Below are 25,567 nucleotides of genomic sequence, written 5' to 3'. Positions count from 1 at the left end.
ATGACAGGAGCAGAAGCAGAAGTCCGAGTTTTGTTACCTAAACCTGTGTTTTTGGCCTAAACCTAAATAAGTTGTAGTTTTGTTGCCTAAACCTAAAGAAGCCTTTTTGTTTGTGTTCAAAGGTGACATTTCATTCTGTTTGAATTCGATGAGTTCATTCATGTTAGAACGGGTTGCTTTTAAGTTTTACTTTCACTTTTACGATGTGGTAGGCATAGTAGGCCCATCTATGGTGCTTATAGCGACTGATAACGCCTATTTAATGGCCTGATAACAGTCGAATCGGGTGGATGTGCACTGTTTTGTGTTTTCATGCAATACAAAAGACTGGCTGATCATGAGTCTTCAAGATTGAGATCATTTCTAGATAGTTTACAGTATGTGAGAGTGGAGAGCATTACTCTTTCATTTTCATCATCTAAACTTTCCCAACCAGATGAGTTTTAAAACCACCAGAAAACCACTTATTTTCCCAGTAACATCAAAGTGTTACTCGCAACAAAAATGTAAATTATTCTATATAAGGCACTTTCCAATGCTTGTATATTGAGCAAGCTTTGGCCAAAAAAATAAATAAATGTGTTCAAGGCTTTAAAGGATTCCTTCTCTCCCGGCTGACCCATGCTGTTTCCTGAGTTCAGATGAAAGAGAAAGTGCTGCATGCTATAAAGCGCCATAGTGCTCGTAGAATTGCCTGAATAAATGCAGACCCTTTTGACTTCCTTATATCGCGGCGTCTCCTGGCGCCTATTCGGTTTATATTACAGTGGAGTGTGTTATTATAAACGACTCGTGGGGGGTGTCTTCAGTGAAAAGGACTAAGTGCAAGTTTAATGAGAGGCGCTCTTCACGACCTCAATAAGATGTGGGTTTCATTAGCCATTCTTGTGTGCAAAAGTGGGCACAGTTTTTGAAAATAATGTTGAATATTTAATGGTTCTCTCTAGACGACACACACACTCATATATATGTATATACACACTGTCTAAAATCTTCCAATGAAATTAGTCTCTTGCTGTGTCAACCAGGACCTGAGGGTCAAAATTATTGCAGAGTGTTTCATTATAAAGACTTTGTATTCATTCTCCATCCCCCGCCACTCCATCTCCCTGCTTTAAACCTTTATGCTTTAAATTCATTACTTAATTATGGCATTTCTTTTATAAGCCTCTATCTTTTATCTTCTTATTATTCTGCTTTTTATTTTAACACTTTTGGCAAAGCAGTGCTACTACAGGTTGCACACCCTCTTTCTAGAGGGTGATGTCTTAATGCTGATCTAAGCATGTTGCTCTGGACGACTAACCAGAGGCACCTGCAGAGGATAGACACTTGCACACAGTACAGTACAGGGTTGGGATGCACATATGTATACCATAGACCAGTGGTTCCCAACCTATTTTCCTTTAAGCCCCCGCCCTACTTGTATAAAAGAAAAGCAAAGCCTTCCCCCTACAAATTTTCTGACATCATCCCTCTAAAAGAATCTCGAACAAGTACTCGAACAAAATCCTCAGTTTGAATAAAGTGATTCAGTGTATTAAATGAGTTAGTCTTTTTTTGAAAGGCTAAACGGCAACAAATATGGATTGAATCCGAATATTTAGTTAGATAAAAACGTGTTATTAATTTTTTAAACAATTGCATCTATCTTTTTTCAATGAATGTTGACTTTTGGACATCACAATGATGAGGATTTATTGAAAATGTTTGGATCACACGAGTCTGAAACAATCGTATGCAGCCATCAATGGAATCTAATTCTATAAATAGCATAATACTGATAATATTAGTGTCGCCTGATCTCTGTGTGCAACTGTGCAAAAATACCGTGTTTAAACAGAATGTGGCATTAGTAGCAGTGAGAGTTTTATATACAGAGTAATAAATTATCCAGTAAGTAAGTTATTACGTTTTTTTAGCTGGTTAAAGCGGGTCATCCTTTAACCACTAGGTTAGCGGTTTGATCCCCAATCTCCTACTGTCTGCATGTCGAAGTGTCCTTGAGCGAAATACTGAACCCCAAGTTGCTCCCTGGGCGCTTGACAGCAGCCCACTGCTCCTAAATGCTTGGGGCGCTAGTAGCACAGTCCATGGGGACTTGGCTTAAGAACCGGAGGATCGTTAGTTCAAGTCCCAGCATGGAGTGCGAACTAGTAGCTGGAGAAGTGCCAGTTCACTTCCTGGGCACTGCTGAGTTGCCCTTGAGCAAAAAAAACGGCCACCTAAAACTGCTCCCCGGGCAGCTTTATAATAGCTGCCCACTGCTCCTAATATACCAGATTTAAACGGGTTAAATGCAGTAGCTAAATTACACTGTGTGCTGTGCTGTGCTATGTGTGACAATGAAATTGGATTTACATTTACGTTATACATGTGCAAATCTAAATTACACAACCTCAGAGCAGGCAAATCCTGGCGCACCCCTTGTGATCTTTGGTGCCGCCCTAATGGGTGGCCTAGGCCACCGGTTGGGAACAACTGCCTCAGACCAGTGTCTGTGAGCACATTCGTATCCTGCTGGGATACTCCGACTACTTAGCATTACACTTTCAGAGATTCACAAGAGAAAAAAAAGGATGGCGAAAATCGATGCAGCACAGGCTGATAAATGCTGACCTTCAGTCCCTTTGGACGGGTCAAGCCCCATACATACTCAATCCTATATTTCTCACAAAGCACCTGAATAGTGTCTTTCATTGGAGCCTTCCTGCCTGCTAAATGCCCAAGCGTTTTAAACTCCATGTCCCCATTTTATAATGCAGCCTATAAAAAAATCATGTCTCAAGTCCAGGGAAGAAGTTCAACTACAGCATAACCACCCTTGAGAGGACTAATTGACTAAAGTGATGTAGAAAATTAATTAATGCTACATCTGAAAATGAATATATCTCTGCCATATAACAAAATGAAATGACATTGCAGTGGACAAGTGATTTGCATAATATTCATTTGGTTTCATTTCAAATGCAACCGGTACTCATATCCATAATTGCTACTTGAAATTAATTAGGGTTTTAGCGACTCTTAAAAGCAAAGTAGAAGACAAAAACAATCTTTTTTTATAACCGTCAGTGAATACACAAATACAAAATAATTCATATTTGTGTATTGCGCTGAAGGACTAGTACGATTGAAGCAGTTTTTCGACATTTTGGCAAGAGTAGATATGAAGCTATAGCCAGCAGCTGATTAGCATAGCTTAGCATAAAGACTGGATGCAGGGTGAAACGGTTAGCCAGCTGGCTGGCAGCTGGCTAGCTGGTTTTGTCTGAAGGTAACAAAATGTTATCCTCAGACAGAGCCAGCTAATGAGCTGCGTTCCCCCCGTTTTCAGTCTTTATGCTAAGTTAAGATAACAGACTGCTGGCTGTAGTTTATTATTTAATGGACAGTTATGAGAGTTATAAATCTTCTCTTCATAACCAGTGGGCTATCTCCGGTTCTGAGAAGTGAAGCCAGTGCGGAAGTGCCTGGCGACTCCTCTGGTTGCAAAAAGAAGTCAGATTGTATAGAAGTCTATGAGAAAATGAGCCTACTTCTCACTTGATTTATTACCTCAGTTAACATTGTAAACATGAGTTTATGGTCTCAATGGCTAGTTTTGAGTCTTCTTCAATACAGCATGATGTTCATTTAGTAAATTATGGTCCCATTTAGAGTCAAATAAACGATAAAGCACGGTAGGGCGTGGCTACCTTGTCGCTACCACGACATTGTCTGGTCTGAGTGTTGTCTGTTTTTTCATCTTACTTTAACTTTAACCCTTTCACAGTGTGTTTTCAGTTAATGAAAGTTAATTGTAACCTTTTTGGTCACCTGAAAATCAGCTTTCGGTTGTACTTAGCTCCACCTTCTTGTGTCACTTCCGGTTGCAAAAAACCAAGATGGCGACGTCCAAAATGCCGAACTCAAAGAATTTCAAATCGGCCATCCACAAACCAATGGGTGATGTCACGGTGACTACATCCACTTCTTATAAACAGTCTATGCTTTAAACTCTAGGAGAGAAAGAAAATAAGAAAAGGACGTAGAACTATCCCTTTAAAACACCATTGAGGTTTCCATTATACTAAGATATAACCAAACTAATAGTTTCTTTACATTCAGTGAAACTACTTACCAATGTATATGCACACATAAATATTTAACTTCTAAGGCAGTGTTATATGTTCATCTTGGCCTGGACTTTCTAAGGTTGATGAGAACCAGTAAAGGCGAGGAAGTGAAAGGGGAGAGTGTCTCCCGTTATGGTCTTCAGCTGCAGTCGATGTCGACCTTGGTCGGTGTAGAAACACCCAGCTACTGCACCCGCTGCCTCAGGCTTTGTTCTCAAAGGGGGGTGTAGGGGTCTCTGTGCACGGTCATGTCTTCACTGAGTGGACATCTGCTCTAGACTCCTCACATATTTCCCTGTGGTCAATGTGTGTGTGTGTGTGTGTGTGTGTGCGTGTGTCTTTAATGGTGAGTAAGAAGCAGGAGGCCATGAAAGCTCTATGTCCTTACAGTAGACCAGTAGATCCTCCAGCTAGCCTTTTCAATTACAAAAGGCAGCTCTGGTTAGCGTTCCGAACATCAGCCATGAGCCTTTCTGGCAATTTCATTGTAATCTAGTTTACTTTCATCAGTCAAAAAGCATCATCCACGTTAGGCTAGTCCATTTCATTTCCTGAATCTATGATCTCTGATATGAAGTGGAAGGCTCCCTGAACCACTGTGGTCTGTTATAGGAGCTCATTTCATCTGATTAGCTCACCATGTTCACAGCCAATAGGTTCCATATTGTAGAAAGTGAAATTTCCTATTCTTTTTTGATGATAAAGCAGGTCTAGGTGCTATATACTGTATATACTGTGAAAGCATCAAAACTAGGGCTGTCAAAGTTAACGCAATAATAATGCGATAAAGCAAATTTGTTTTAACGCCACTAATTTCTTCAACGCATTAAGGCAACTTGTGATTTTAAAATTGTAGCAGGCTCAGTTTTTAAAGCTAGAGTGAAGATACTCGCATCATATGAAACTAAGGAATCCATCGGTACCAACCATGTGATACTGTCTTGTCGTGAAGGAGGCTAAATAACGCTCTAAACTTAAGCAAAATTTTGGCGAAGAAAAAATGGCATTGCCATTTTCAAAGGGGTCCCTTGACCTCTGACCTCAAGATATGTGAATGAAAATGAGTTATATGATTACCCACGAGTCTCCCCTTTACAGACATGTCCACTTTATGATAATCACATGCAATTTTGGGGAAGTCATAGTCAAGTCAGCACACTGACATACTGACAGCTGTTGTTGCATGTTGTTATGAGTTGAGCATATTTTGTATGCTAAATGCAGTACCTATGAGGGTTTCTGGACAATATGTGTCATTGTTTTGTGTTGTTAATTGATTTCCCATAATAAATATATACTTACCTTAGCATAAAGCAAGCATATTTGCCCGCTCCCATGTTGATAAGCGTATTAAATACTTGACAGATCTCCCTTTAAGATACATTTTGAACGGATAAAACATGTGCGATTAATTGCGATTAAATATTTAAATCGATTGACAGCCCTAATCAAAATGCCCAGTCCACGGAAGAATGCTCATAGCCCGTATTCAGAAATGATGCCTTTAAAGAGCTGTCAGGGCTCCTGTACAGTTGTGATGTCACAACTATACAGTCACTCTTAAAGAGACAGGTCCTAAAATGAAGCGTTTCAGACAGAGGGTGACTACAGGTATATTCAGACAGACAGTATGAGAAAAATAATGTTTTTTTGCACATTAAAGCATTTAAATATGTTCTAGTAGGAACCCAGAGTACAAGTATGAACCTGAAAATGAGCATGACATGTCTCCTTTAAGCATTTTACCATCAAATGACTACATGTGATTGTCAATACCTTGGAAAAAAATGGTTGTTCCTTTTGAGCGAAAAGGACAGAGCTGTAAAGGTAGACACCATTATTACCGCCCATAAATGCAGCTGTTATCAGACACACGTAACTCCCTTTTGAGAGGCATCAGTCGAGCAGACGCTGTCATTATGCGATGTATCACTACTAAAGAGGAGAGACATTGTGGGAGTACACGGATGTCACTCCTTGATGCATGCTGATTGATAGTTGAATGCTAACAGAGCCCCACCACGCTAATGCACGCCCAGGGACATCTAATGTCGGTGACGGTGGCGGTCTGCGTGCGGGGCAGAACAAAGCGCCGTCATCCATCAATCTGCGTCGCCCAGCCTCTGATCCTGTGTACATAAACGTTGCATCATCCCGTCCTCTCTGGTCCAGCCATGCAGAGACCCCAGGATTCACTGATTCATGGGAGATCAGTTATGAAGTATTCAGAGAAGGAGGGGTGACCTTGCCTTTAGAGAAATCAATCCTCATAGTGCAGACTTGAATGTGCATCACCTCCTTCTCTCCCCTTTTTTGCTCATTTAAAACACTGTAGATATTCAGAAAACCTCCAGTTTGCTCTTCACTCAAGAAGAGGTCATTTCTTAAATTTTTTCTCATGCTGTGTGTGGTGAGTCTACTTACAGTGGACATCTTTTTTTTTAAATACTGAACAGAGCAGTGTGGCTGTGGAATTACTGCTATAATCCCCTTTACCATAAGGGGGAGCTCAAAGGCAAAGGGCCTAATGCAGGACTCAGGAAGGACCAACAGACTGGTACAGAGAGAGGGATCCATTTTCCTCTGCATCAGTGGAGGAATGGCATCTCGATCGTTGGTACCTGATTTAGTTACAGATCAGTCTAACTCTAAAGCAGTGATTCTCAAAGTGGGGTCCGGGGACCCTCAGGAGTCCTTGGCTCACTGCCAGGGGGTCCGCGGAATAATTTGCAAATGAATAATAAATTATAAAACTGTGCTGTATCCTTAAAAAGTGCAAATCTACAGATGTGAAACATTTCAACCAATAATACAAGCATTCTGTGTCTATTAAGTTTGGGCCAGAAACTCTGATATGACTGTGATACAGCAATAAGTTTAGTATTTTAAAGTTGAAGCACTAGCTGAAAGCCAGCTTTAGACTGGTAAATTTAAATATCTGGATTTATTAGGACTATGCCAGTCTTGTAACTGTTCATTTTCTGAAAGCTTTTAAGATCAGTTACTTGAAATGTAGTCTATAAATGCTGACAAGTTGAGTCCGGATGCCATTTCAATAAAATCACCATCCTTTTAAAGGTATATAAGTGTTATTAACTTTCAATCAACATTGAAAATTTCAAATTGGAATGTGTTTGTGTTTATCACTACGACATTTAGGTTGAAAAGTTTTAGAATTAGGGATGCACCAATCCGACTTTTTCAGTCCTGATACCGATAGAGATACCTGGGTTTTGGACATCGGTTGATACCAAGTACCGATCTGATACCAGTGTTTAATTAATTCATCTGTATGCCTCAGTGTGTGGAAATGACTGGAATCATTCTTTTATGTGTAAGGCAACATCGCGCTCGACTAAAACATCCCCTTCCTTACTTTGTAAAACAAAATGTGACAAATAAATACATAGATAATATAACATAAATTTAGTGAATTGTTATTTATTGTTAAAATAATGAATCTTACAACAACTTGGAAAACAAAAATTTCAAAATTAACAAGAATTATAATTCAAGTGTAAACCTTTTTAATGCAGCAACAAATTGGTCATAACTTAAACAGGAATTCAAATTACAGTATAAAATGTATAAAGTCTATAAACATAGAATTGAATTGAATAGATTTTCCCTATTATCACTGAGATCCAATCCAGCTATTTGAGTCAGTATCGGCCCGATATCCGAACTGGTATTGGTGCATCCTTATTTAGAACACAAATAGTTCCAATGGCATCAAATAGTACAAATAGTAGTAAGAATATGCTTAAACGGAGTACGATTAAGAGGCTGTCCCTGGAAAATGTTCTCCCCTGTAAGGGGTCCCTGGCCCTAAAAAAGTTTGAGAACCCCTGCTCTAAAGGAGTATTGGTCAGCTGTTTCTCTCAGACTGTACTCGTACCTGTTTTAATGCTTTTAATTCAGGAATGAATGTAAGAACCGAATCTTGGATCCAGACCAGACGCCCCACAAAGGTTCACCTAAAACCAATCGCAATCAAATCCTTACCAAATGAGGCGCGCAGGTCGAAAGGGCACGGACGATTCTTTCAAAAGCAATCAATGCAGAGATCACTAAGGATCACCAGTGGAACAAGTTGTGATGAGTCAGTTAAAGATATTGATCCCGTGATTGATTCACTGATTGAGTCATAGGGAGTCTTCCTTCTCCACCACGGCGTGACAGAGCTTTGATTACCAGACGATTCACCTGCCTCTCGACCCGCCCCCCCACCCCCCAAATGCTTAGCTTTTGGCTCCGGCGAGTCGATGGATTAAGAGCGAGCCGGGTAGCAAATCACCGGCGTTTAGGCCGCTGTAAGGAGTTGTGTGACTTGAATATTTTTGTGGTTTTTAAAATGCTTTTAATCACCTCCTAGAATACATATGAGGATGTTTAGAGACACATCATTTACTTGACCTCGGTGAGCCTTCACACACTCTGAAAGGGCCTGTTCATCACATTAAGCACTTGTTATACTTAAATACTGCTTCATAGTTGTTTACTTTTACTTTACTACTTCTCACTGTGGTTGTACTTAAGTAAAGAATTTGAATGCTTTTCCACTACCGGATGTTTATGACCCCGACTCGCTGTGTATTATTGTCCATGAAATGGCTTTTTGTTGTTGTTGTTGTTGGTGTCTCTTAACTCTCTCAATTCATTGCTCACACACCTTCCTCTCTTTTTGCAGCAGCAGCAGCTATTTGCTGCTCCGTCCCCTGACAATGACTCTTTCTCCATCTCTCCCTCCCGCCGTCTGTCTCAATCCTTCTCTTTCATTGTCTGTTTACCTCTCTCCGTCGCCCATGCAGCATCACTCTTTCTCCTCTGGCAACGAGCTATTCTGTCTTCGCTCTGCCTCCCTCCCTCTCTCACTCATCCTCTCGACTCGGCAATAACAGCTTATCTTTTCTCCCCCCCCTTCCCTTGTCCCCTGTATCTTGCAGGGTACATCAGATCCACAGTGCGTCGTCTGGGACTATGGCAACCTGTAAGTTACTCTATGTGTGCATGTGAGAGTGTACAGTGCAGTAAGGCATGTCTGTCAGTGTGTGTGTGTATGTGTGTGTGTGTGTGTGTGTGTGTGTGTTTGTGTGTGTGTGTGTTGATGTTTATCTTGTGTGTGTGCTCATGCCCAGTCAGATTAATTTCATTAATGAGCTGAAAACAGTCTAATGAAGTTCCCTGTGTTCGCGTTAATTGAATTAGTCAATGAGAACAAACACCATTCTCTCTGTGTTGCTAAGAATTCACAAGTAACATCAGTCAGAACACCTCATCGAAAAGCAGGTTTTCCTTCGTTGCAGTCCTCTCTTTTTCAAAGTTTACCTTTACTCACACTTTGTTAGAGGTTTAATTCACAATTCTGTGTAAAAAAATAAATAAAAAATTTGGCTTAACTTGAACAATCCAGTTTTATGTCACCAGTGACCGACCTGCAGCCTTAATTTTGACCTGATGGGTTTTCTCTCATTTGTCTATGTAGGCCACTGACTCTTTGACGTTGATGTATGTGGATTTTGTAGTGAACTACATATTGAAAAACCAGCACAATTGATCAGATTGAGCTGTTTTAACCATTAACCCACATAGTGATTACTCTTTTTGTCAATAACAAAGTCAAACTTGTTCAGCACCATTAAGCCATGGTTTGGTACCAGGTCATGTTTGAATGGCCCATATATTCTCTACCCATGCCAGTATAATTGAACAGATGCAACCCCGTCTCCTACAAAATACAGTAATATAACCCTCATTTTAGAGTAAATGGATGACGTTCATTTGCTAGTTCTTTTTGAGGATGCCATGGTTGATAAGGTTGGCATTGGCAGTAGGGCATATAAAGCACCACGCATGTTGTTAGGTTTAGGTCACTAAATCATTGGGTTATGGTTAAGAAAAGATCGTGGTTTTGGTCACATATTGCAAAACTTGACACATCTTGTCACATGCTTCTAGTCAGCTTTGACTTTTTAATATTAAACTATAAGCAAGTGCTTTGAGTTGCTTAAATTTACCCTGGAAAGGATTTTGTTGGGACAATTAATTGAATATACTAGTGCATTACCTATTCGGAGCACGTGCCTGTCCGGAACAGGCCGATTGCTTGGCCTCTCAGAAATTCAGCTTGCAACGTTGTCGAGAACCACGGTATGGCTGCTTTTACCCGCCAAGTGTGAAGTTGATTGGATGAACAGATCTCAAGATATGCAAAGGGCAGTCGTGCAGACAGAGATTCCTTCCTTTATAGGTAGATGATGCTCTTATAGCACCACCTATTGGCTAAATGGCATTAAATTTGCCAGGGTCACTCAGACATCATATCTACACATGTCCACCAAATGTGGTCGCAATAGCACTTGAGCCAACTTTGAGCGCTAGCTACAGCAAAACTGTGTGGAATATCAACAATCCAAAAAAAGTTAATTTTTCCAGCTTAGTCCAGAAATGTTCTGCACCAAATTTGGTGACGAATGCTCAAAATGTGTAGGAGGAGTAGCAAAACAAAAACAAAAGAGACAGAATTAAAAATCTATCGAGACGCAACTGGGCATGGCTTATGTGAATAGTTTTGTCTGGATCCACAAGATTCAGGAGAAATTTTATTTCTGAGACTTACGGTTCAACTGTTACAGGCCAACACGTAATGTTCATTGTTATAGTGGCGCCACCATCTGGCCAAATTGCACCACATTCGATGCTGCGCTTCATTGGGTCCTGAGAAACGTGTCATGTGTTGTGTCAAGCCGATCGGATGAGCGGTTGTCGAGATATGTGAAGGACACACAGATGGACTGACAGACAGAGATTCCTTGTTTTCTAGTTAGATTGACGTTGAGCGATTGGCAGATACCTGGAGTGTTAACACTTTGTGTGTAGGCAGTGAACATTTTGCAGACACGTCCATTAAAAGTTAGCTTGTCATTTTGAGCAGTTCATTCTTTTTCTCAGCATCAAGATCTACTTACTCACTTGTTCTGGAGCTTTCGAGCGCATCACATGGTTGTATTGTAATTGCATTTGCTAATACAGATTAGTTCTCCATGAACATCATTTTTAAGAGCCAGAATTGACGGATGAATCTTCGACAGAGCAAATGGCTTTTATACAGTGAGTCTTTGTCATCACAGTGGGCCTCCCTGTCTACCGTGACAACAAGATGGACGACAGACAAATTCCGGTCAGCTCCAGCGTCCCCCTCGAGATCACATTATAGCTTATCCAGCTCTGGAGGAGCACTCTCCAGTGACCAAAGAAAACAATGGGGCTCGCAGGTTCACAGGAGAGCATGAGACATTTTGTAACTCATCAAACTACCCCTCTCCATCAAGGTAGGAGAGGAACAAAGCTCGGCAAAGTCAATTAACTAGCCGGCAGATTACAGCTGCAATCAAATTAAATTCACAGACGCTACGAAGGCAGAGAGCCAAACAGAATATAAAGTGGCGAGGTGGCGGCGATGTCTATCAACCAAACATGCTCAAACTGGGAGGAATGTGGAAAACATCCAAATGTGTTTGCCGGGGATAAGGTAATATGTTTGCAGACACGCACAGTAGGGTAGCTTAGAGGCTTTTCGCACACAAACACACCACCAAGACCTAGTTAATGTGACATGCACTGAAATGCAAGCAACAAAACAAGAATGTTCCAGTTATAATAACTGATTCTGTCTTAACCGGCAGGAAGGAAGATATTTTTAGCGCTCATGTCAGCTATTCCCGCTCTCCTAAACTGACAGGGATATTCATGATGTCCATCGGTTGTTTACATTTTGAGCTAACGCACAGACTTTGACCGTCTCAGCGTAAACAGCCTTGGGTCATCACAACATGCTGTTCAGGTGCACAGATGCTGCTCGGAGAGGGTGTGAAGCTGCGGAGCGAAGCCAACTGGTGCGCTTCAATTAAAATCTGACGGTCGCATATGGAGTTTATCATCGATACATTTACCTAGGGTGCAGAAAAAGGACACCGATGTGGCATGTATATACACACTCACTGCACAGTGTTGGTATTTCAATCCTCCTCCGTACGCTTGTCTGCGCCGGGCAGCAGATCTCAGCTAGAGCTGGGCGGGAGCGTGCAGTGGATACGGGCAGAGAACATGTTGTACAAAAGCAGCTGTTTGTTTGCTGGAGGATATCACCTCTCTCAACCTGGCTGTCTGTCGAACTGAGCCACGGGCTTTGAGGTTGAGCGGGAGGCAGACAAGAGGTGGAGATGTATAGGGATGCGGAGGAAGGGCAAACACGGCGGCAGCCGAACCAGACAGCAGAGGGGAAGAAAAGTTCAGCCTCGAAGACGGAAGAGTAACTTTCAAATCTATAACCTGTATACGGAGGCTATGTTTAGCACGCACAGATGCACCCACGTTCAAAAAAAGGATTATATAGTATACGGCATGTGTATCTCTAATGCACACATGGGTAATGTATACTTACTTAGAGATCAGAGGCTCAAATCTCTAAAGCCTACCCGTCATCCCACACAGTTGTCTGTTTGCGTGTTTTTCTTCAGCAGTAGTGATTTATTTAGAAATCTACGAGCAATTTCAGCCCCTCATTCGCACTCTCTCTCTCTCTCTCTCAGCTGGCTAAGTTGGCCAACAGTTTGTGGCACTCACAGTTCATCTCAGTATTTATGTGCGAGTGTTTATTTATTTATTTTGCCCCTAACAGTCCCATATGTCGGCACCATCTGCCCGCCCAAATCGCTGCGCTCGCCATCCCTCCCCGTCTTCCCCCGTGCGCCCGTCTCCTCAACCTACTCTCATTCATTATTGCCTCGAATAGATACTGTTGTGTTTAGCTCTCATTAAAGTTTCACAAGGTTCAAAACCGGGAGCTCAGGTTAGTGGAAACAAAGGAAGAAAATGTACATCAAAAATGTACGTATTTTCCGACCATGTTTAGAGGAAGTCATATTTTTGTCTACCTTGAAACCAAAGTCGTTTTCTGCTTTCTCTCGCTAACTATCTCTCTTCCGCGGGAAATGATGATGTTCGGCTTCTCTTTGCTGTGTGGTTTGCTGACCTTGCCTCCGGCGTCTCCGTGCTTTGACCCTCACTCTGCCTCAGTGTGGGATATCTGGCTGAAGCCCCACTGACACACACACTCACACACTCAATGTACAGTGCAGCACTTATCGTATGTCTGGTGCATTATAGATTGGCTCCGTTAGATTGTATATATGCGCCACTCCAGATGGGGCTACACCGATTCTATAGCTGCTACTTTTCCATCAGAACAAACTGCCGTCTATAAATTATACATTGCAGTACTAAAATATGTATTCATCCATCACATATTTCATATTTTATTGCTAATAAGCATAGAAGCAACATATTCTCATTCAAATGAGAGCTTGAATGCATTATAGGCAGGTCTCTGAGCGATCTCAATTTAAAGCGTGCTTAAAAAAACATGACCCAGTAGTTAGAGATGAATATACACTTTAGATGGGTGGATGACAGTAAGCTTGTGAAGGGTTGGGGGGGTCACTTAATCCCATTTCTAATCCCCAGTGGTCTTCAGCTTGATCGGGGATCAGTGGTTAAAGACCCAGGCACCCCCACTCTACCCAGACCGCCCATCACTTCCATAGAGTAATAATGGCTCGGTGCGCAGCGCAAGTAGCTCTAACATCCTCAATCTGACACGGTAGGCTCGCTTTGGGCTCAGAGACTGATCTGGCACTCGCTATCAGCTTTGGCACCGGCAGGTCTCAACCTTTAATGAGGTAAAAAGTCAAAGGCATATTCTGCACACTGCCAACAACTAGCTGGACACAAATCTGGCCGAAATGTAATCACATTTATTTTACAAAAAAGGCATAGCGGCTAGTTCTGACCTTAGCCAAGTGTGTGACACTTTTTTCATTCTCGTGGCAGCGTTTTGGACATTTATATGCCACTGATTACTCTCCTGTGTAACAAAACAAGCAAGTGGCAGCTAATGTAGTGTCGAGCCGCTATAGCTATAAGCAGAGATGAGTTGCAGGCTACAGAGGTCTCACTCACTTCATTCTAACTCCACCACCACCAGAATCTTTCAATTTTCAAACTTGTAGTCTTCATTGCCCCACCTCTTGCAGGCCCAATGCATTCTGGTATACTTCAGCTCACTTTGACCCAGTGAAAAGTGAAGCCAGTGCCTTAAACTTGCGTTCTCTCTAATAGCCAGCAGGGGGCGACTCCTCTGGTTGCAATAAGAAGTCTGATTGTATAGAAGTCTATGAGAAAATGAGCCTACTTCTCACTTGATTTATTACCTCAGTAAACATTGTAAACATGAGTTTATGGTCTCAATCGCTAGTTTCAAGTCTTCTTCAATAAAATGTGATGTTCATTTAGTAAATGATGGTCCCATTTAGAGTCAAATAGACCATAAAGCAGGGTATGCTTTAGGGCGTGGCTACCTTGTGATTGACAGGATGCTACCACGACGTCGTCCGGTCTGGGTGTTCGTCCTTTCACAGTGTGTTTTCAGTTCACGAAAGTTAATTGTAACATATTTGGTCGCCTAAAAAATGTCTTATTCAGCATTCGGTTGTACCTATAGCTCCACCCTCTCGTGTCACTTCTGGTTGCAAAAAAACAAGATGGTGATGGCCAAAAAAAGCAAATTTGAGGCTTCAAAAGAGTAGTCCACAAACCAATGGGTGATGTCACGGTGACTACGTCAACATCTTATAAAATAAAGTGTACTCTTCGACCCTGAACAGGTTAAGTGGGTATAGAAAATGGATGGGTGCTATATACACAGTGTAATCCCCGAAGAGAAAGCATACAGCTCAGCCTATAAATAGCCCACTGCATGTTTACGTCTATACGAGGCAATTGCCGCACATATTGCAGCATGTACCAGATAATACAGTGCCTATCACACGTGCATTATACAAGACCAACAGATGTGCTTAAAATATTATAATAATATTTTAGTATACCTGTGTCGTAATATTGCGGAAAAAATGTCAGTTGGGTTTTGTTTCACAACCATCTGAGATCGAAATGCCTTGTGTTAATTTGCCACTTTACAAAATATCCACTTGTGCATATTCCCTGTCATCACAGACAAACCCTTACACAGGAACACACACACTAACACACTTAACAGCCACCAGAAGGAGGAGGAGGAGGAGGTGGGGGGTTGGAGGGCTGATAGGGCTTGCTCCACTTTTCCATCTGACAGAGCAGAAGGGATCAAGACTGTGTCAAACAGCGAGTCAGCGCGGCAAGAGGGAGTCGGCCAGTAGGGCTTATGTGGGCTCTGCCTCCATTGGGCGTTACGGACGTGGACAGGCTCTCAGCTCATTCCTCCAGCTATCACAACAGTCCTTAGAGAGCGCCTTAGCATGGTAGCTTCGATTCTCGGGATGCTCGGGTTCTTATTGAGGACAGTTTAAGTTTAAGGGTATACTTTTGTAGCTGTTTCATGATGAGATCAGTTTAAAGTATAGTCTTATGTCCCAATTTGAACTTTAGATATGATTTATTTCTGCTACTGGACTTCATGGAGAAGTGTGGGCTGCTCGCTGTTAAGAAAAGTTTTTAGTGTGGGTGATGAGGTTATGTAAAGCAGGTTTGGATTGTTATTTTTTATTTTTTTTTACTTCATGCATTAGTTTATTGATTGCGTCATCATGTGACCAGTGGGAGTGGAATGGTGCACTGTATCTTACTTTACAGGCAGGGATAGCCTTTTAGAACTGTTTCCCTTGGGCAAAGAGGATGTTAGGCATTTGTAGTGATTAGGATTTGACGTTTAGATTAGAAGTAGAGAAAAAAGAAGACCGTCAATTGGAATACATTGCCTTTTTCACTGCTGGACCTTAACAGTTTGAGAACCACTGGGTGAGTAACATCTATACCCCCCTCAAAATCTGTTTTAGGTCATTGTGTGGCTGTTGTGTAAAGATCTCCTGACGGATTTTGCACTGATTGTCAAGTGCCGTACTTGCCTTATGCTTATCTTGTTGACTCGCACATTATCCTTGCACATTATCCACTTTTCTGTCATACAGCTGGAAGTAGGCTGAGAGGGCACTCTGTTAGTGCTTTGTGAGTTATCCCATGGACCTTAAGAGTCCTCTTTGAGCTTTGAGCCCCTCACAAAATACTGAGTATTCAGAGAAACCCACCACATTTTCTACGAGATGTAACATTTGAAAACGTCGGGTTGCAAAGTCAATACAAAAAAAAACATTTTATTTTTTTTTGGAATGAGGATGTAATAATCCATTTTCGGCTGCCACTTTCTTCAGAGCTATGCAGCGTGTCCATGTTAACACAGAATGCAGGCAGTCAGGACAGCAGGCCATTTATGGCTTTAGCCGAAACCTGAATCTCTGCTTTTCTTGTTAGCTCACGAACTTGCACACCAGGAAGAAAGTTAATCCTGGGAAAGAAGCTTATAAATTAGCCCGTGGCCATGCCAGAGAGCAGATTGCGGCAGTGGAGGTCAATGACAAAGCATCCTCCTCGCACGAGAATCAGAGAAGAAGCGTGGAGTAGGGTTTTGTGAGACAACCTCACATGTCATGGGCCACAAGAAAGACAAGAAGGATTAAGCAAGGACAGTACGTTTGTCTCTATTAAAGATCTATTCAATAGTCCATTTAAAAGATAGGGAACTAGAAATCAATGAATATGTACTGGAGATATAGTGGTGTTGTAAACTACTTTTATATCCTATACGAATATTTCGTTCACATCCCTGGCCTTGTGATGGCTCCTCCCTTCATTTTCTTGGTGGTGTTTTTTTTTTTGGATTCCTGTTTTCCCAGTGTTGGGCAGTAATGCGTTACTCAGTAATGTATTACTGTAATATTAATGAGTAACAGGTAGTTACAGTAACTGTTAGGGCTGTCAATTGATTAAAATATTTAATCATGATTAATTGCATGATTGTCCACAGTTAATCGAAATTAATTGCAAATGAATTGCACATATTTTATCTGTTCAAAATGTACCTTAAAGGGAAATTTGTCATGTATGTAATACTCTTATCAACATAGGAGTGGACAAATAAGCTTACTTTATGCAAATGTATGCATATATTTATTATTGACAATCAATTAACAACACAAAGCAATGACAAATATTGTCCAGAAACCCTCACATGTACTGTATTTAGCATAAAAAAATATGCTAAAATCATATCATGGCAAACTGCAGCCCAACAGGCAACAAAAGCTGTCAGTGTGTCAGTGTGCTGACTTGACTATGACTTGACCAAAACTGTATGTGATTATCATAAAGTGGGCATGTCTGTAAAGGGGAGACTCGTGGGTACACATATATTCACTCTTGCTTTAAAACTGAGCCTGAGCCTAAAACAAATTTGTGTTAATGTGTTAATATCACGTTAACTTTGACAGCACTGATAATTATATTACAGTTCAGGCTGTTCTCGTACACTGTCAGTAGCTTTACCTACAAAAAATAATGCACTGTAATTTGTATATATCCCAAAAATCAATTTGTCACGTAACTTCAGTTTTGCCACTTCCGGTGTTATTTCAACCCAAATCGCAATCTTTTCCTAAACCTAACTAAGTAGTTTAGTTGCCTAAACCTAACCAAGTTGATTTTTTCCTAAACCTAACTAAGTCGTATTGTTGCCTAAACTACGTAACTTTGTTTTGAAAAGACTGGAGCGTAAATTGACACTTGTGTCACATGTTGCTGGGCAGCAAAAGTAATGTAGTAATATAACGAATAAGTCTTGATACCAAGTAATAAGTAATGTAATATTACTTTTTAAAGGAGTTATAAGTAAAAACAGTATTATACTTCCTGAGTAACATTATCAACACTGGTTATTCCATAACACTTGGGACTCACGCCAATAAATATTTAATGTTGGAGTTACCGCAGCATAGATGACATTTAAAAACATAATCTGTACAGTCTTGCTCGTAAACATGGCAGCAAGCTTCAGATAATCTCGCAGCATGTTCTTGCGGTTATAAGACCCGTCTTTACACCAGTCAGGGGAAGAGAGGAAAGCTTAGTTCTGATATCTGGGTCAAATACATTTATGCATGCAGACACACATATACACACACATGCACTGAAATGCAAACACGGGCCTATACATTGTGTCGAATACTGTGTAACTCTGGGCTGGTCAGTCCTGCATAATAGGAGGTACGAAGGGGTGAGTAAGTACAGATGATTAGTGTCATGTGAAGATTTGCTTCAGTGCTTTCTAGCTGCATTGAGAGTAAAAGGCCAACGTGCACTGCCTCTGGTGAATGAGCTTTCTTGCTCTCTGGCGGTCGGGGATGTAATGTCTACTGGAATAAATGCCATAAACCATAATAGATTTTTTTTCTTCCACACTTGTTTTTTTCCCCCCATTTCTTTGTGTGGTTTCAAACAGGAAACTAAATTCCTGGCATACATTCACACAGGCACAGAGCTAAAAAAAAAAGCAACAGCCCAATCAAAAATCGATTAGATATGCTACCACTGTTGATTTTCATTCTTTAGATATGAAAAACAAAAAGTCTGGCACAATCCGACACATCCAGTATGTGTTCAAATCACTTGTTTGTCAAGGTGGACTGACTTTTAGCTATAGACACTGATGATTTACCTTGTTCATTACACATTGAACAATGTGTAACCTCAGGATTAGAGGGAGACACAGATAAAGAGATGAAACACATGACAATCCTTTTGCCAGATTAAAACCCAGGATGTTGCATTTGATACGGTGACAGACAGCTGGGCCCCGCAGGATGACCCGACCCCTTTGGATGTGGATCTGCAGTATTAATGTTGTCGAGCCGACTGTACAGTGTTATGCACCATTACCTCTGGCAGTAACTCAAGCACCTTATAGAAGTATCTGGAGGCAATGGAAAGGATGCTAAAGGCCTTTCCACACAAAGGCTGTATTTTTCGTCGAAAATTGTCTCATTTTTAAAAATAAATCCAACTTTACGTTGTGTCAATCACGTTTACACACCGACTCTGAGGCACACCGACACTTTCGTCCGTCATTAAAGTTTTCGAAACAGGTTTGATTTTCTGTGTTTTTTTTTTGCATCTGTTAAAATGCAAAAAATGTTGTCATCCAAAATGGCATCTGATAAACATTCACTTTGTCTCCCAGCACAAATTACTTTACGATAAAGAAATTTGTAGAATTTAAAGGTAGATTGTGGCAAAACAAAAGATGTACGAATGATTATACAGTTGTAATTGTGCTCTAGGCAGTTGAACGATAGCTTTTTGCAAATGTCATTCATTCATTAGCCCCGTTTGGGACTAGCGCTATCCATTGGACCCACCCAATTAATCCAGTTTTGTTTTGTATTGGGAATTTTCGCCATGAATAGAATAATAAAATGCATCAGAATCAGTGTGCAAGGTGGCTTTATGTAATGTTTTTTATTAGATGATGGATTAAAGAAACAAATATGAAAAATACAGACTTCGCGTGCAAAGACCTAGTGTCTAATATGTAAACCATTTCAGGGTTTTCACTTATTGTGTTACTATTGGCATTAACAATGGCTCCATCAGTCATAACAGTGTGATTGTGAGCCAGCATGCACAATGAAAAAGGCCTATTATTACATGTAGAAACCAGACTTCATGCACCAATGCAACATATCATCATACAATGGTTTGTATGATATCTTACGAAACGTTATTCCTTCTTTTTCATGCGTTTTGTCCAGTAACACATGACGCACGTGTCTATTTCCGCTCCAGTCTTTTCACAATAAACTTCCATCTTCACAGGAAACAACTTAGTTAGGTTTAGGCAACAAAACTACTTAGTTAGGTTTAGAAAAAGATTGTGGTTGGGGTTAAGATAACACCGGAAGTGGTAAAACTGAACGGGGAAGTTCAGACTCCAGTGTTTTTTGACCCACCCATCCACCCTGACCTCCTCCCTACTACTTGTTGTTCTTTATACTTCCTGGTTCACAATTACGTGGATTACATACGAATCCATTTTGTGAGATATATACGAATTTCAGTGCATTACGTTTCGTAGGTATAACTACGAACGGTGTATGAGAACAGCTTGACCAATGACAATGAAAATGCTGTAAATTATCCCGCCTTAACAGGGAGATGTCAATCAAGCACAATCAAGTGGTCTTATCAGACAAATTAAGTGAAAATGCCCATGTGGGTGTACCAGTGGGCGCTTAAATTACTGCATGGGTGCTGGAATATGACGTGTAAGCATTTATTTTTATATTTCTGTAATTTCACATTACTATTCATGCTTAATTTGTGGAGAAAAGAATGGAGAAAAAAGTGTTAAAAACATGGCATTTCACTTGCACATGCTTGACCGAACATGCAGGGTGTTATTGTATTGTCGCCATTGATGCTGACGTACAATGACAATTTTCAACCCATTGCTACTGTGTCCACTCGAGGCCACTTACTTCCATGATCCTTAAAATCCCTCTCCACTACAACAAGCCCTCTCCTTCCCACTAGTCCTTCTGTCTATGACTCATTAGCTCTCAGGTTTGCAACGTGTGTCACCAACTCTCACTCTGTTTTAGACAATGACTGCTCAAAGTCCTCTTTAAAAAACAAAGCACATCAAAACAGGCTATGCCGTATCTGTCGCAGTTTGCTCATTGACTACACACTATCATGCGCTGAATATTAAACCTGTTCCTACTATCTTCTAAAGACTTTATAGCAATTTGACTTGAAAGTATTCTCTGTGTAATGAGGATAAGTTGTGCGATTTGCATGCCGTTGATTTCCATCTATGTGTGAAATTCTTTTGTAATCCCTCAATGCTTTCTTCATCTCTTTGCATTTATTGCTCTATCCCTCACACATTTTTATCTTTTTTTGTATCCTCTAGTGTAATAGCATTGCTTGTCTGCACTTCTGACCACTGATGACACAAATACAGACACATTATGAAGGCACATTTTATCAGAAATGAGCAATGAGAAACCGAGCAATGGACACAGGGCGTGCAATTCTACTACTAAACTATATTTTTTGGCTACGGCCATCTCATAAATCAGTTTTGACAGCGTTTGCCAGCAGCTGAAATTAGCTGATAATGTTAATCCTTATTACATCGATGACAGCTATGTAGAACAACATTTTCCCATGTAAACGGTTTAAATGCGTAGCAGTGACAAGATATTAAATGTTGCCCACATTGCAGCACATTAGCTCCTGTATCATAAGGCTTAATGTCTGAATTCTCTGTCATTTTACCTTTAACACATCATGTCATCTTTTGCCTGTTGAAGATAAAAGGTTGCTTTGGATGAGAGACATTGGCAACACATCACTCTTCTGTGTGCTAAGCAGATGGAGGGGTAGCTTTTTCAGTGACTTTACCTCCACAAAGCTCAACATCAAGTTAAGAATTCAAAGCATGTTCAAACCTTTTTTTTCTTTCTTAACGGGGTGCAATTGGCTTTCATAGCATTGCCCTTTCAGTCAAGGGTTGGTGCCAATTTATTCTCAGTAGACATAAAAGGTCAATTTACGTTGTTGCTCAGGAAGTTTTTCCTATTTTTCTTAACAGCTGCAACATCATTCTACAAGCAGTTATTGGGAACAAATTGGAAAGCATTGAAATATGCAACTGTGGTGGCTACTGTACTGTACATGTATTAGCCAGCACAGTGTTGAGAAACGATGTGTTAGGGCTGTTGGTTTCATCACAAGCACCGCATAGTTTTTAGGTTTTTTAGCCATGCTAGCAGTTAGGCTGCAGGGATGGCCCACCACTTAAGTCCAGACTGAAATGTCATGACAACTATTGGGTGGATTGCCATGAAATTTGGCACACACATTCATGTTCCCCACATGATGAATTGTAATATCTTTGATCCCTCACCTTTTCATCTAGTGCCATCGTAAGGTCAAAAGTTTAAAGGCAGGGTCGGGGATCTTGAGAAACTAGCAAGAGTACGCTAGATTTAAAAAAAAATAATCCAACCAAAAAAAACGAGTCCAGTGTTGCCAACTCTTTTCCAATGAAAGTAGCTAGCAGCACTAGCGCCAAAAGTCGCTAAATGTAGCGAGAAAGTCACCAAGTTGGCAACACTGACAGTCCGTCGCTTCAGGCCTTCCTCCTAAGCCACTCCCCCAAAATGATCATTACGAACATAAACGTCATCATAATGAACTTGAATGGCGAACGTGGCTCTTGTTAGTACTCAGAGCTGTCAAGCTATCAGCTTGTGGAAGACTCTGGTGATGTGCAATACACGGGCAGAGTATGCGCAGGCAGGCAGGCAGGTAGCCCGTCGAATCATTACATTCAGGGCAAATGAAAAGATTGGACGGGATTATTACAGTCCTGCTACAACCACATATACTGGATTTATTTTTATTTTTATTATGAGATCATTTGATTTATTCAAGTCAGGATATAATGAGAATTTCAACTAATATAACAAAAACAATTCTAAAAATCTTTACCTACACTACCTTTAATTTCTCCCAATATTTGCTTTAGGACCAGATGCCTGCAAAAATTGTGACTTTCCCTTCCGGCCCAGCTGTACTTTGTGTTTGGTGCTAATTAGCTAATTTTCACACAGCTATCAGTGTGCCATATCAACATTAAGGTTACCATTAGGTTTAATTATCACGCCACATCAAAATTAAAATCCCCAACGGATCTTTAATTTTATTTCACATAGCACCACTTTTAAAAAACATTTTTCTCCCATAATCAGGAAATTTTTAATTATATATATATATATATATATATATGAGAGCACTATACGAGAAGGTTGCCATCTTTATGAAAACATCCACATCTGAGTTGGTTAACCCTACCAACCTTCCACCAATCTTGTTCATCAGCAATAAACTTAAATTCTACAAAGAAGGCAACAAGTACCAGACCAATCAGAGGCAGAGTAGGGTGGATCTTCGCCAGGCCACGCAACTGCCAATGGCTGTGAAAGAGATAATTTGGCATGCGGATGACAGGGCACTTCAACATTTCAAAAAAACTCTCTTGCACACTTATTGCTAGAGTGCAATTGGTTAAGCTACCACGTGCCAATGGTGGCGCACGTGCCTACCCCTGCTGTAAACTCTTAGTCATGTTAAGTCTATATGTTGTGTTTTTGGCACTATGTAATCCCCATGTGCACTGAAGGGATAAGTACGTGTCAAAATGAAGCCAACTCTAACATCCATTAAATAAAACTTGATTCTTTGTCAAAGTCAAGACCAAACACCAGATGTATCGATTATCGCAATGCTACCAAACTAGGTGGCGTTATGTATATTTACCCATCTCAGCATTTGTTTGGATAATGCCAGGTTGATATCTTTCACAGTATACATTCAGGATCCATAGCCTATAAACCAGCTATACTGATGATATGTACACCTGTTTGTACATCTGGTATCTGTTTTCCATGATGAGAGGAGTCGGCAACGGCTCCAGGCTCATTCAAGTGCTATATGACAAAAGTGAAACGAAAGCCATGTCCTTTTAATCTTTCCTCGCCAGCTATAACCCCCGACTGATAATTTAATACTTGTATGAGCCCAGCGGGGCCCAGAGCAGTTATGTGTAGCTGTAGTGGACATGTAATAACAAAGATCAGGGTTTGCTCCGACTTTGTGGATGAAATAAAAACTAAACAAAAGTCAAATCTGTCTTTTTGTTAAAAGACATCAATACCAACAATCAAATCTGAGGGTCAGTTAAGCTTGAAATTCAGCAGTCAAAGCAACGAGGTCACAGATAATGTGTATTTTCTGCGTGCGTGTTGGTGTTATCTTCAGCGACCCCCTGTTGTGAGCTGGCAGACAGTTTCTCATTACCCAAACTTCCTCTTTGCTGCCAGACTGGCATAGAATACTTGCACTGTGTCCTTGTTGTTGGACCGTTGGTGTCAGTAAATGAACGGCATGCATGCTTTCACATGTGCATCTGGCATACCGTACATCAACTGACATGCATAATTCAGTACGCAACATTTGCCCAGGTAACACAAAATTAGTGATGCATGTGTAGTCAGAGTACATATGGCGACGCTTTCCTGGTGTGAGCAAAGCCATTTGTACATACTTTATTAAAGATCTCTTGGGAGTTCACTCACAAAACTCACATTTTCTAATCACGGATGCAAGTAACGCTCGGTGGATTACACATGTTGTTTTTTTTTAAATAAGAAATGTAAATATAACCCCAAAACCTTAGCAAAAATACCTCACAGAATGTACGCGCTTTGGAGGATTTCCTCCTAAAAGGTAACACATATATATATTCTCTCATTCACTCTATTCTTGTCGACACACACAGAAAAACACACAAAGCAGCGCGCCATGTTGCCACCTGTCAAGCTGTCTCCAGGCTTCACTGTTGTGACTCGTTTTCCGATCTTCAGTCTTTGAAGTGTCACTGTGCAGATGATGATCAGCAGGGAATTGTGCTCACATTTCATTACTGACATTATGATTTGAGTGTCGTGGTGTGTGTGTGTGTGTGTGTGTGTGTGTGTGTGTGTGTGTGTGTGTGTGTGTGTGTGTGTGTGTGTGTGTGTGTGTGTGTGTGTGTGTGTGTGTGTGTGTGTGTGTGTGTGTGTGTGTGTGCATTTCCTTCATGTTCAGATATATACCTTTGAGAATTAGCATTGATACATACTTGTCATTTAGTGTCACACTGATGATGTTTGAGTGGCCTGTCACAGCCGAAGTATATTTAGTCTTGAGTGATGCGTTGTACTGTGCTGTTAACATGTTGCCATTGGCGGGTGGTTCGTGTACATTTTAACTATTTGTTTGCGTTATTGACAGCAGAAGAAACCGCAATATGACTGTGTTTTTATATATATTTTTATATATTCTATATATTGAATTGTTTCTGCATCGTGACTAACATAGTCACGATGCAGAAATAATTCAATAATTGATCATTTGATTTTTATACTTGAGTTTTGAAGAATAGATGGCAAATAGTATCAAAATAAGACTTCTGGTTTTGCATCTAACCTTCAAAATAAAAGCACAAAAGTTTCAAAAGTTAGAAATGCATTATAACTGATTTGTTTATATTTCATGGTTGCATCCATAAAGAAAGTGCTTACTGAAAAGGATGAGGAAAGAGATATGTGCACAACATACACCGTAGAGGAAGAGCCTGTGGTAAATGTGAGATGAAAATATAGTCGGAAAAAATAAACAACAATATTTGCAAAGAAAAAATCATATACTTTTATGTGTTGAGTGAGTGGTTTCAGTCAGATTTAATGAATTGATAATGAGGAAAAATATCATATGTGATCATTTTACTTGTTGGGTCTTTCCATATTACAGGTACACATGCAGTTTATGTATCTCAGTTAGGGAAGTGTGTGTCTCTACAACAGGGCAACTCAAGGAATTATTCTTAAGTTATACACATCTAGGGGTATCTTGTAATCTTTTTTATGTTAAACTATCTGTCTTTTATTTCTCCA

At 40.5% G+C, this 25,567-nt stretch overlaps 1 protein-coding gene across 7 annotated transcripts in view; it reads left to right on the top strand.

The window, feature by feature from the left end:
* Window positions 1-25,567, top strand: part of adgrb2 (adhesion G protein-coupled receptor B2) — a 318,655-nt gene that overhangs the window by 221,032 nt on the left and 72,056 nt on the right. For all 7 annotated transcript variants that reach the window (XM_074613905.1, XM_074613901.1, XM_074613900.1 and 4 more), the window contains one exon: window positions 9,065-9,108. In XM_074613905.1, coding sequence (XP_074470006.1) covers window positions 9,065-9,108 — 44 coding nt within the window. The remainder of the gene's footprint in view (window positions 1-9,064; window positions 9,109-25,567) is intronic.

Source organism: Sebastes fasciatus, chromosome 17, assembly GCF_043250625.1.
Source record: "Sebastes fasciatus isolate fSebFas1 chromosome 17, fSebFas1.pri, whole genome shotgun sequence".
Taxonomy (NCBI): domain Eukaryota; kingdom Metazoa; phylum Chordata; class Actinopteri; order Perciformes; family Sebastidae; genus Sebastes; species Sebastes fasciatus.
The sequence above is the reverse complement of the archived record's forward strand: the minus strand, read 5'-3'. Positions and strand labels throughout refer to the sequence as shown.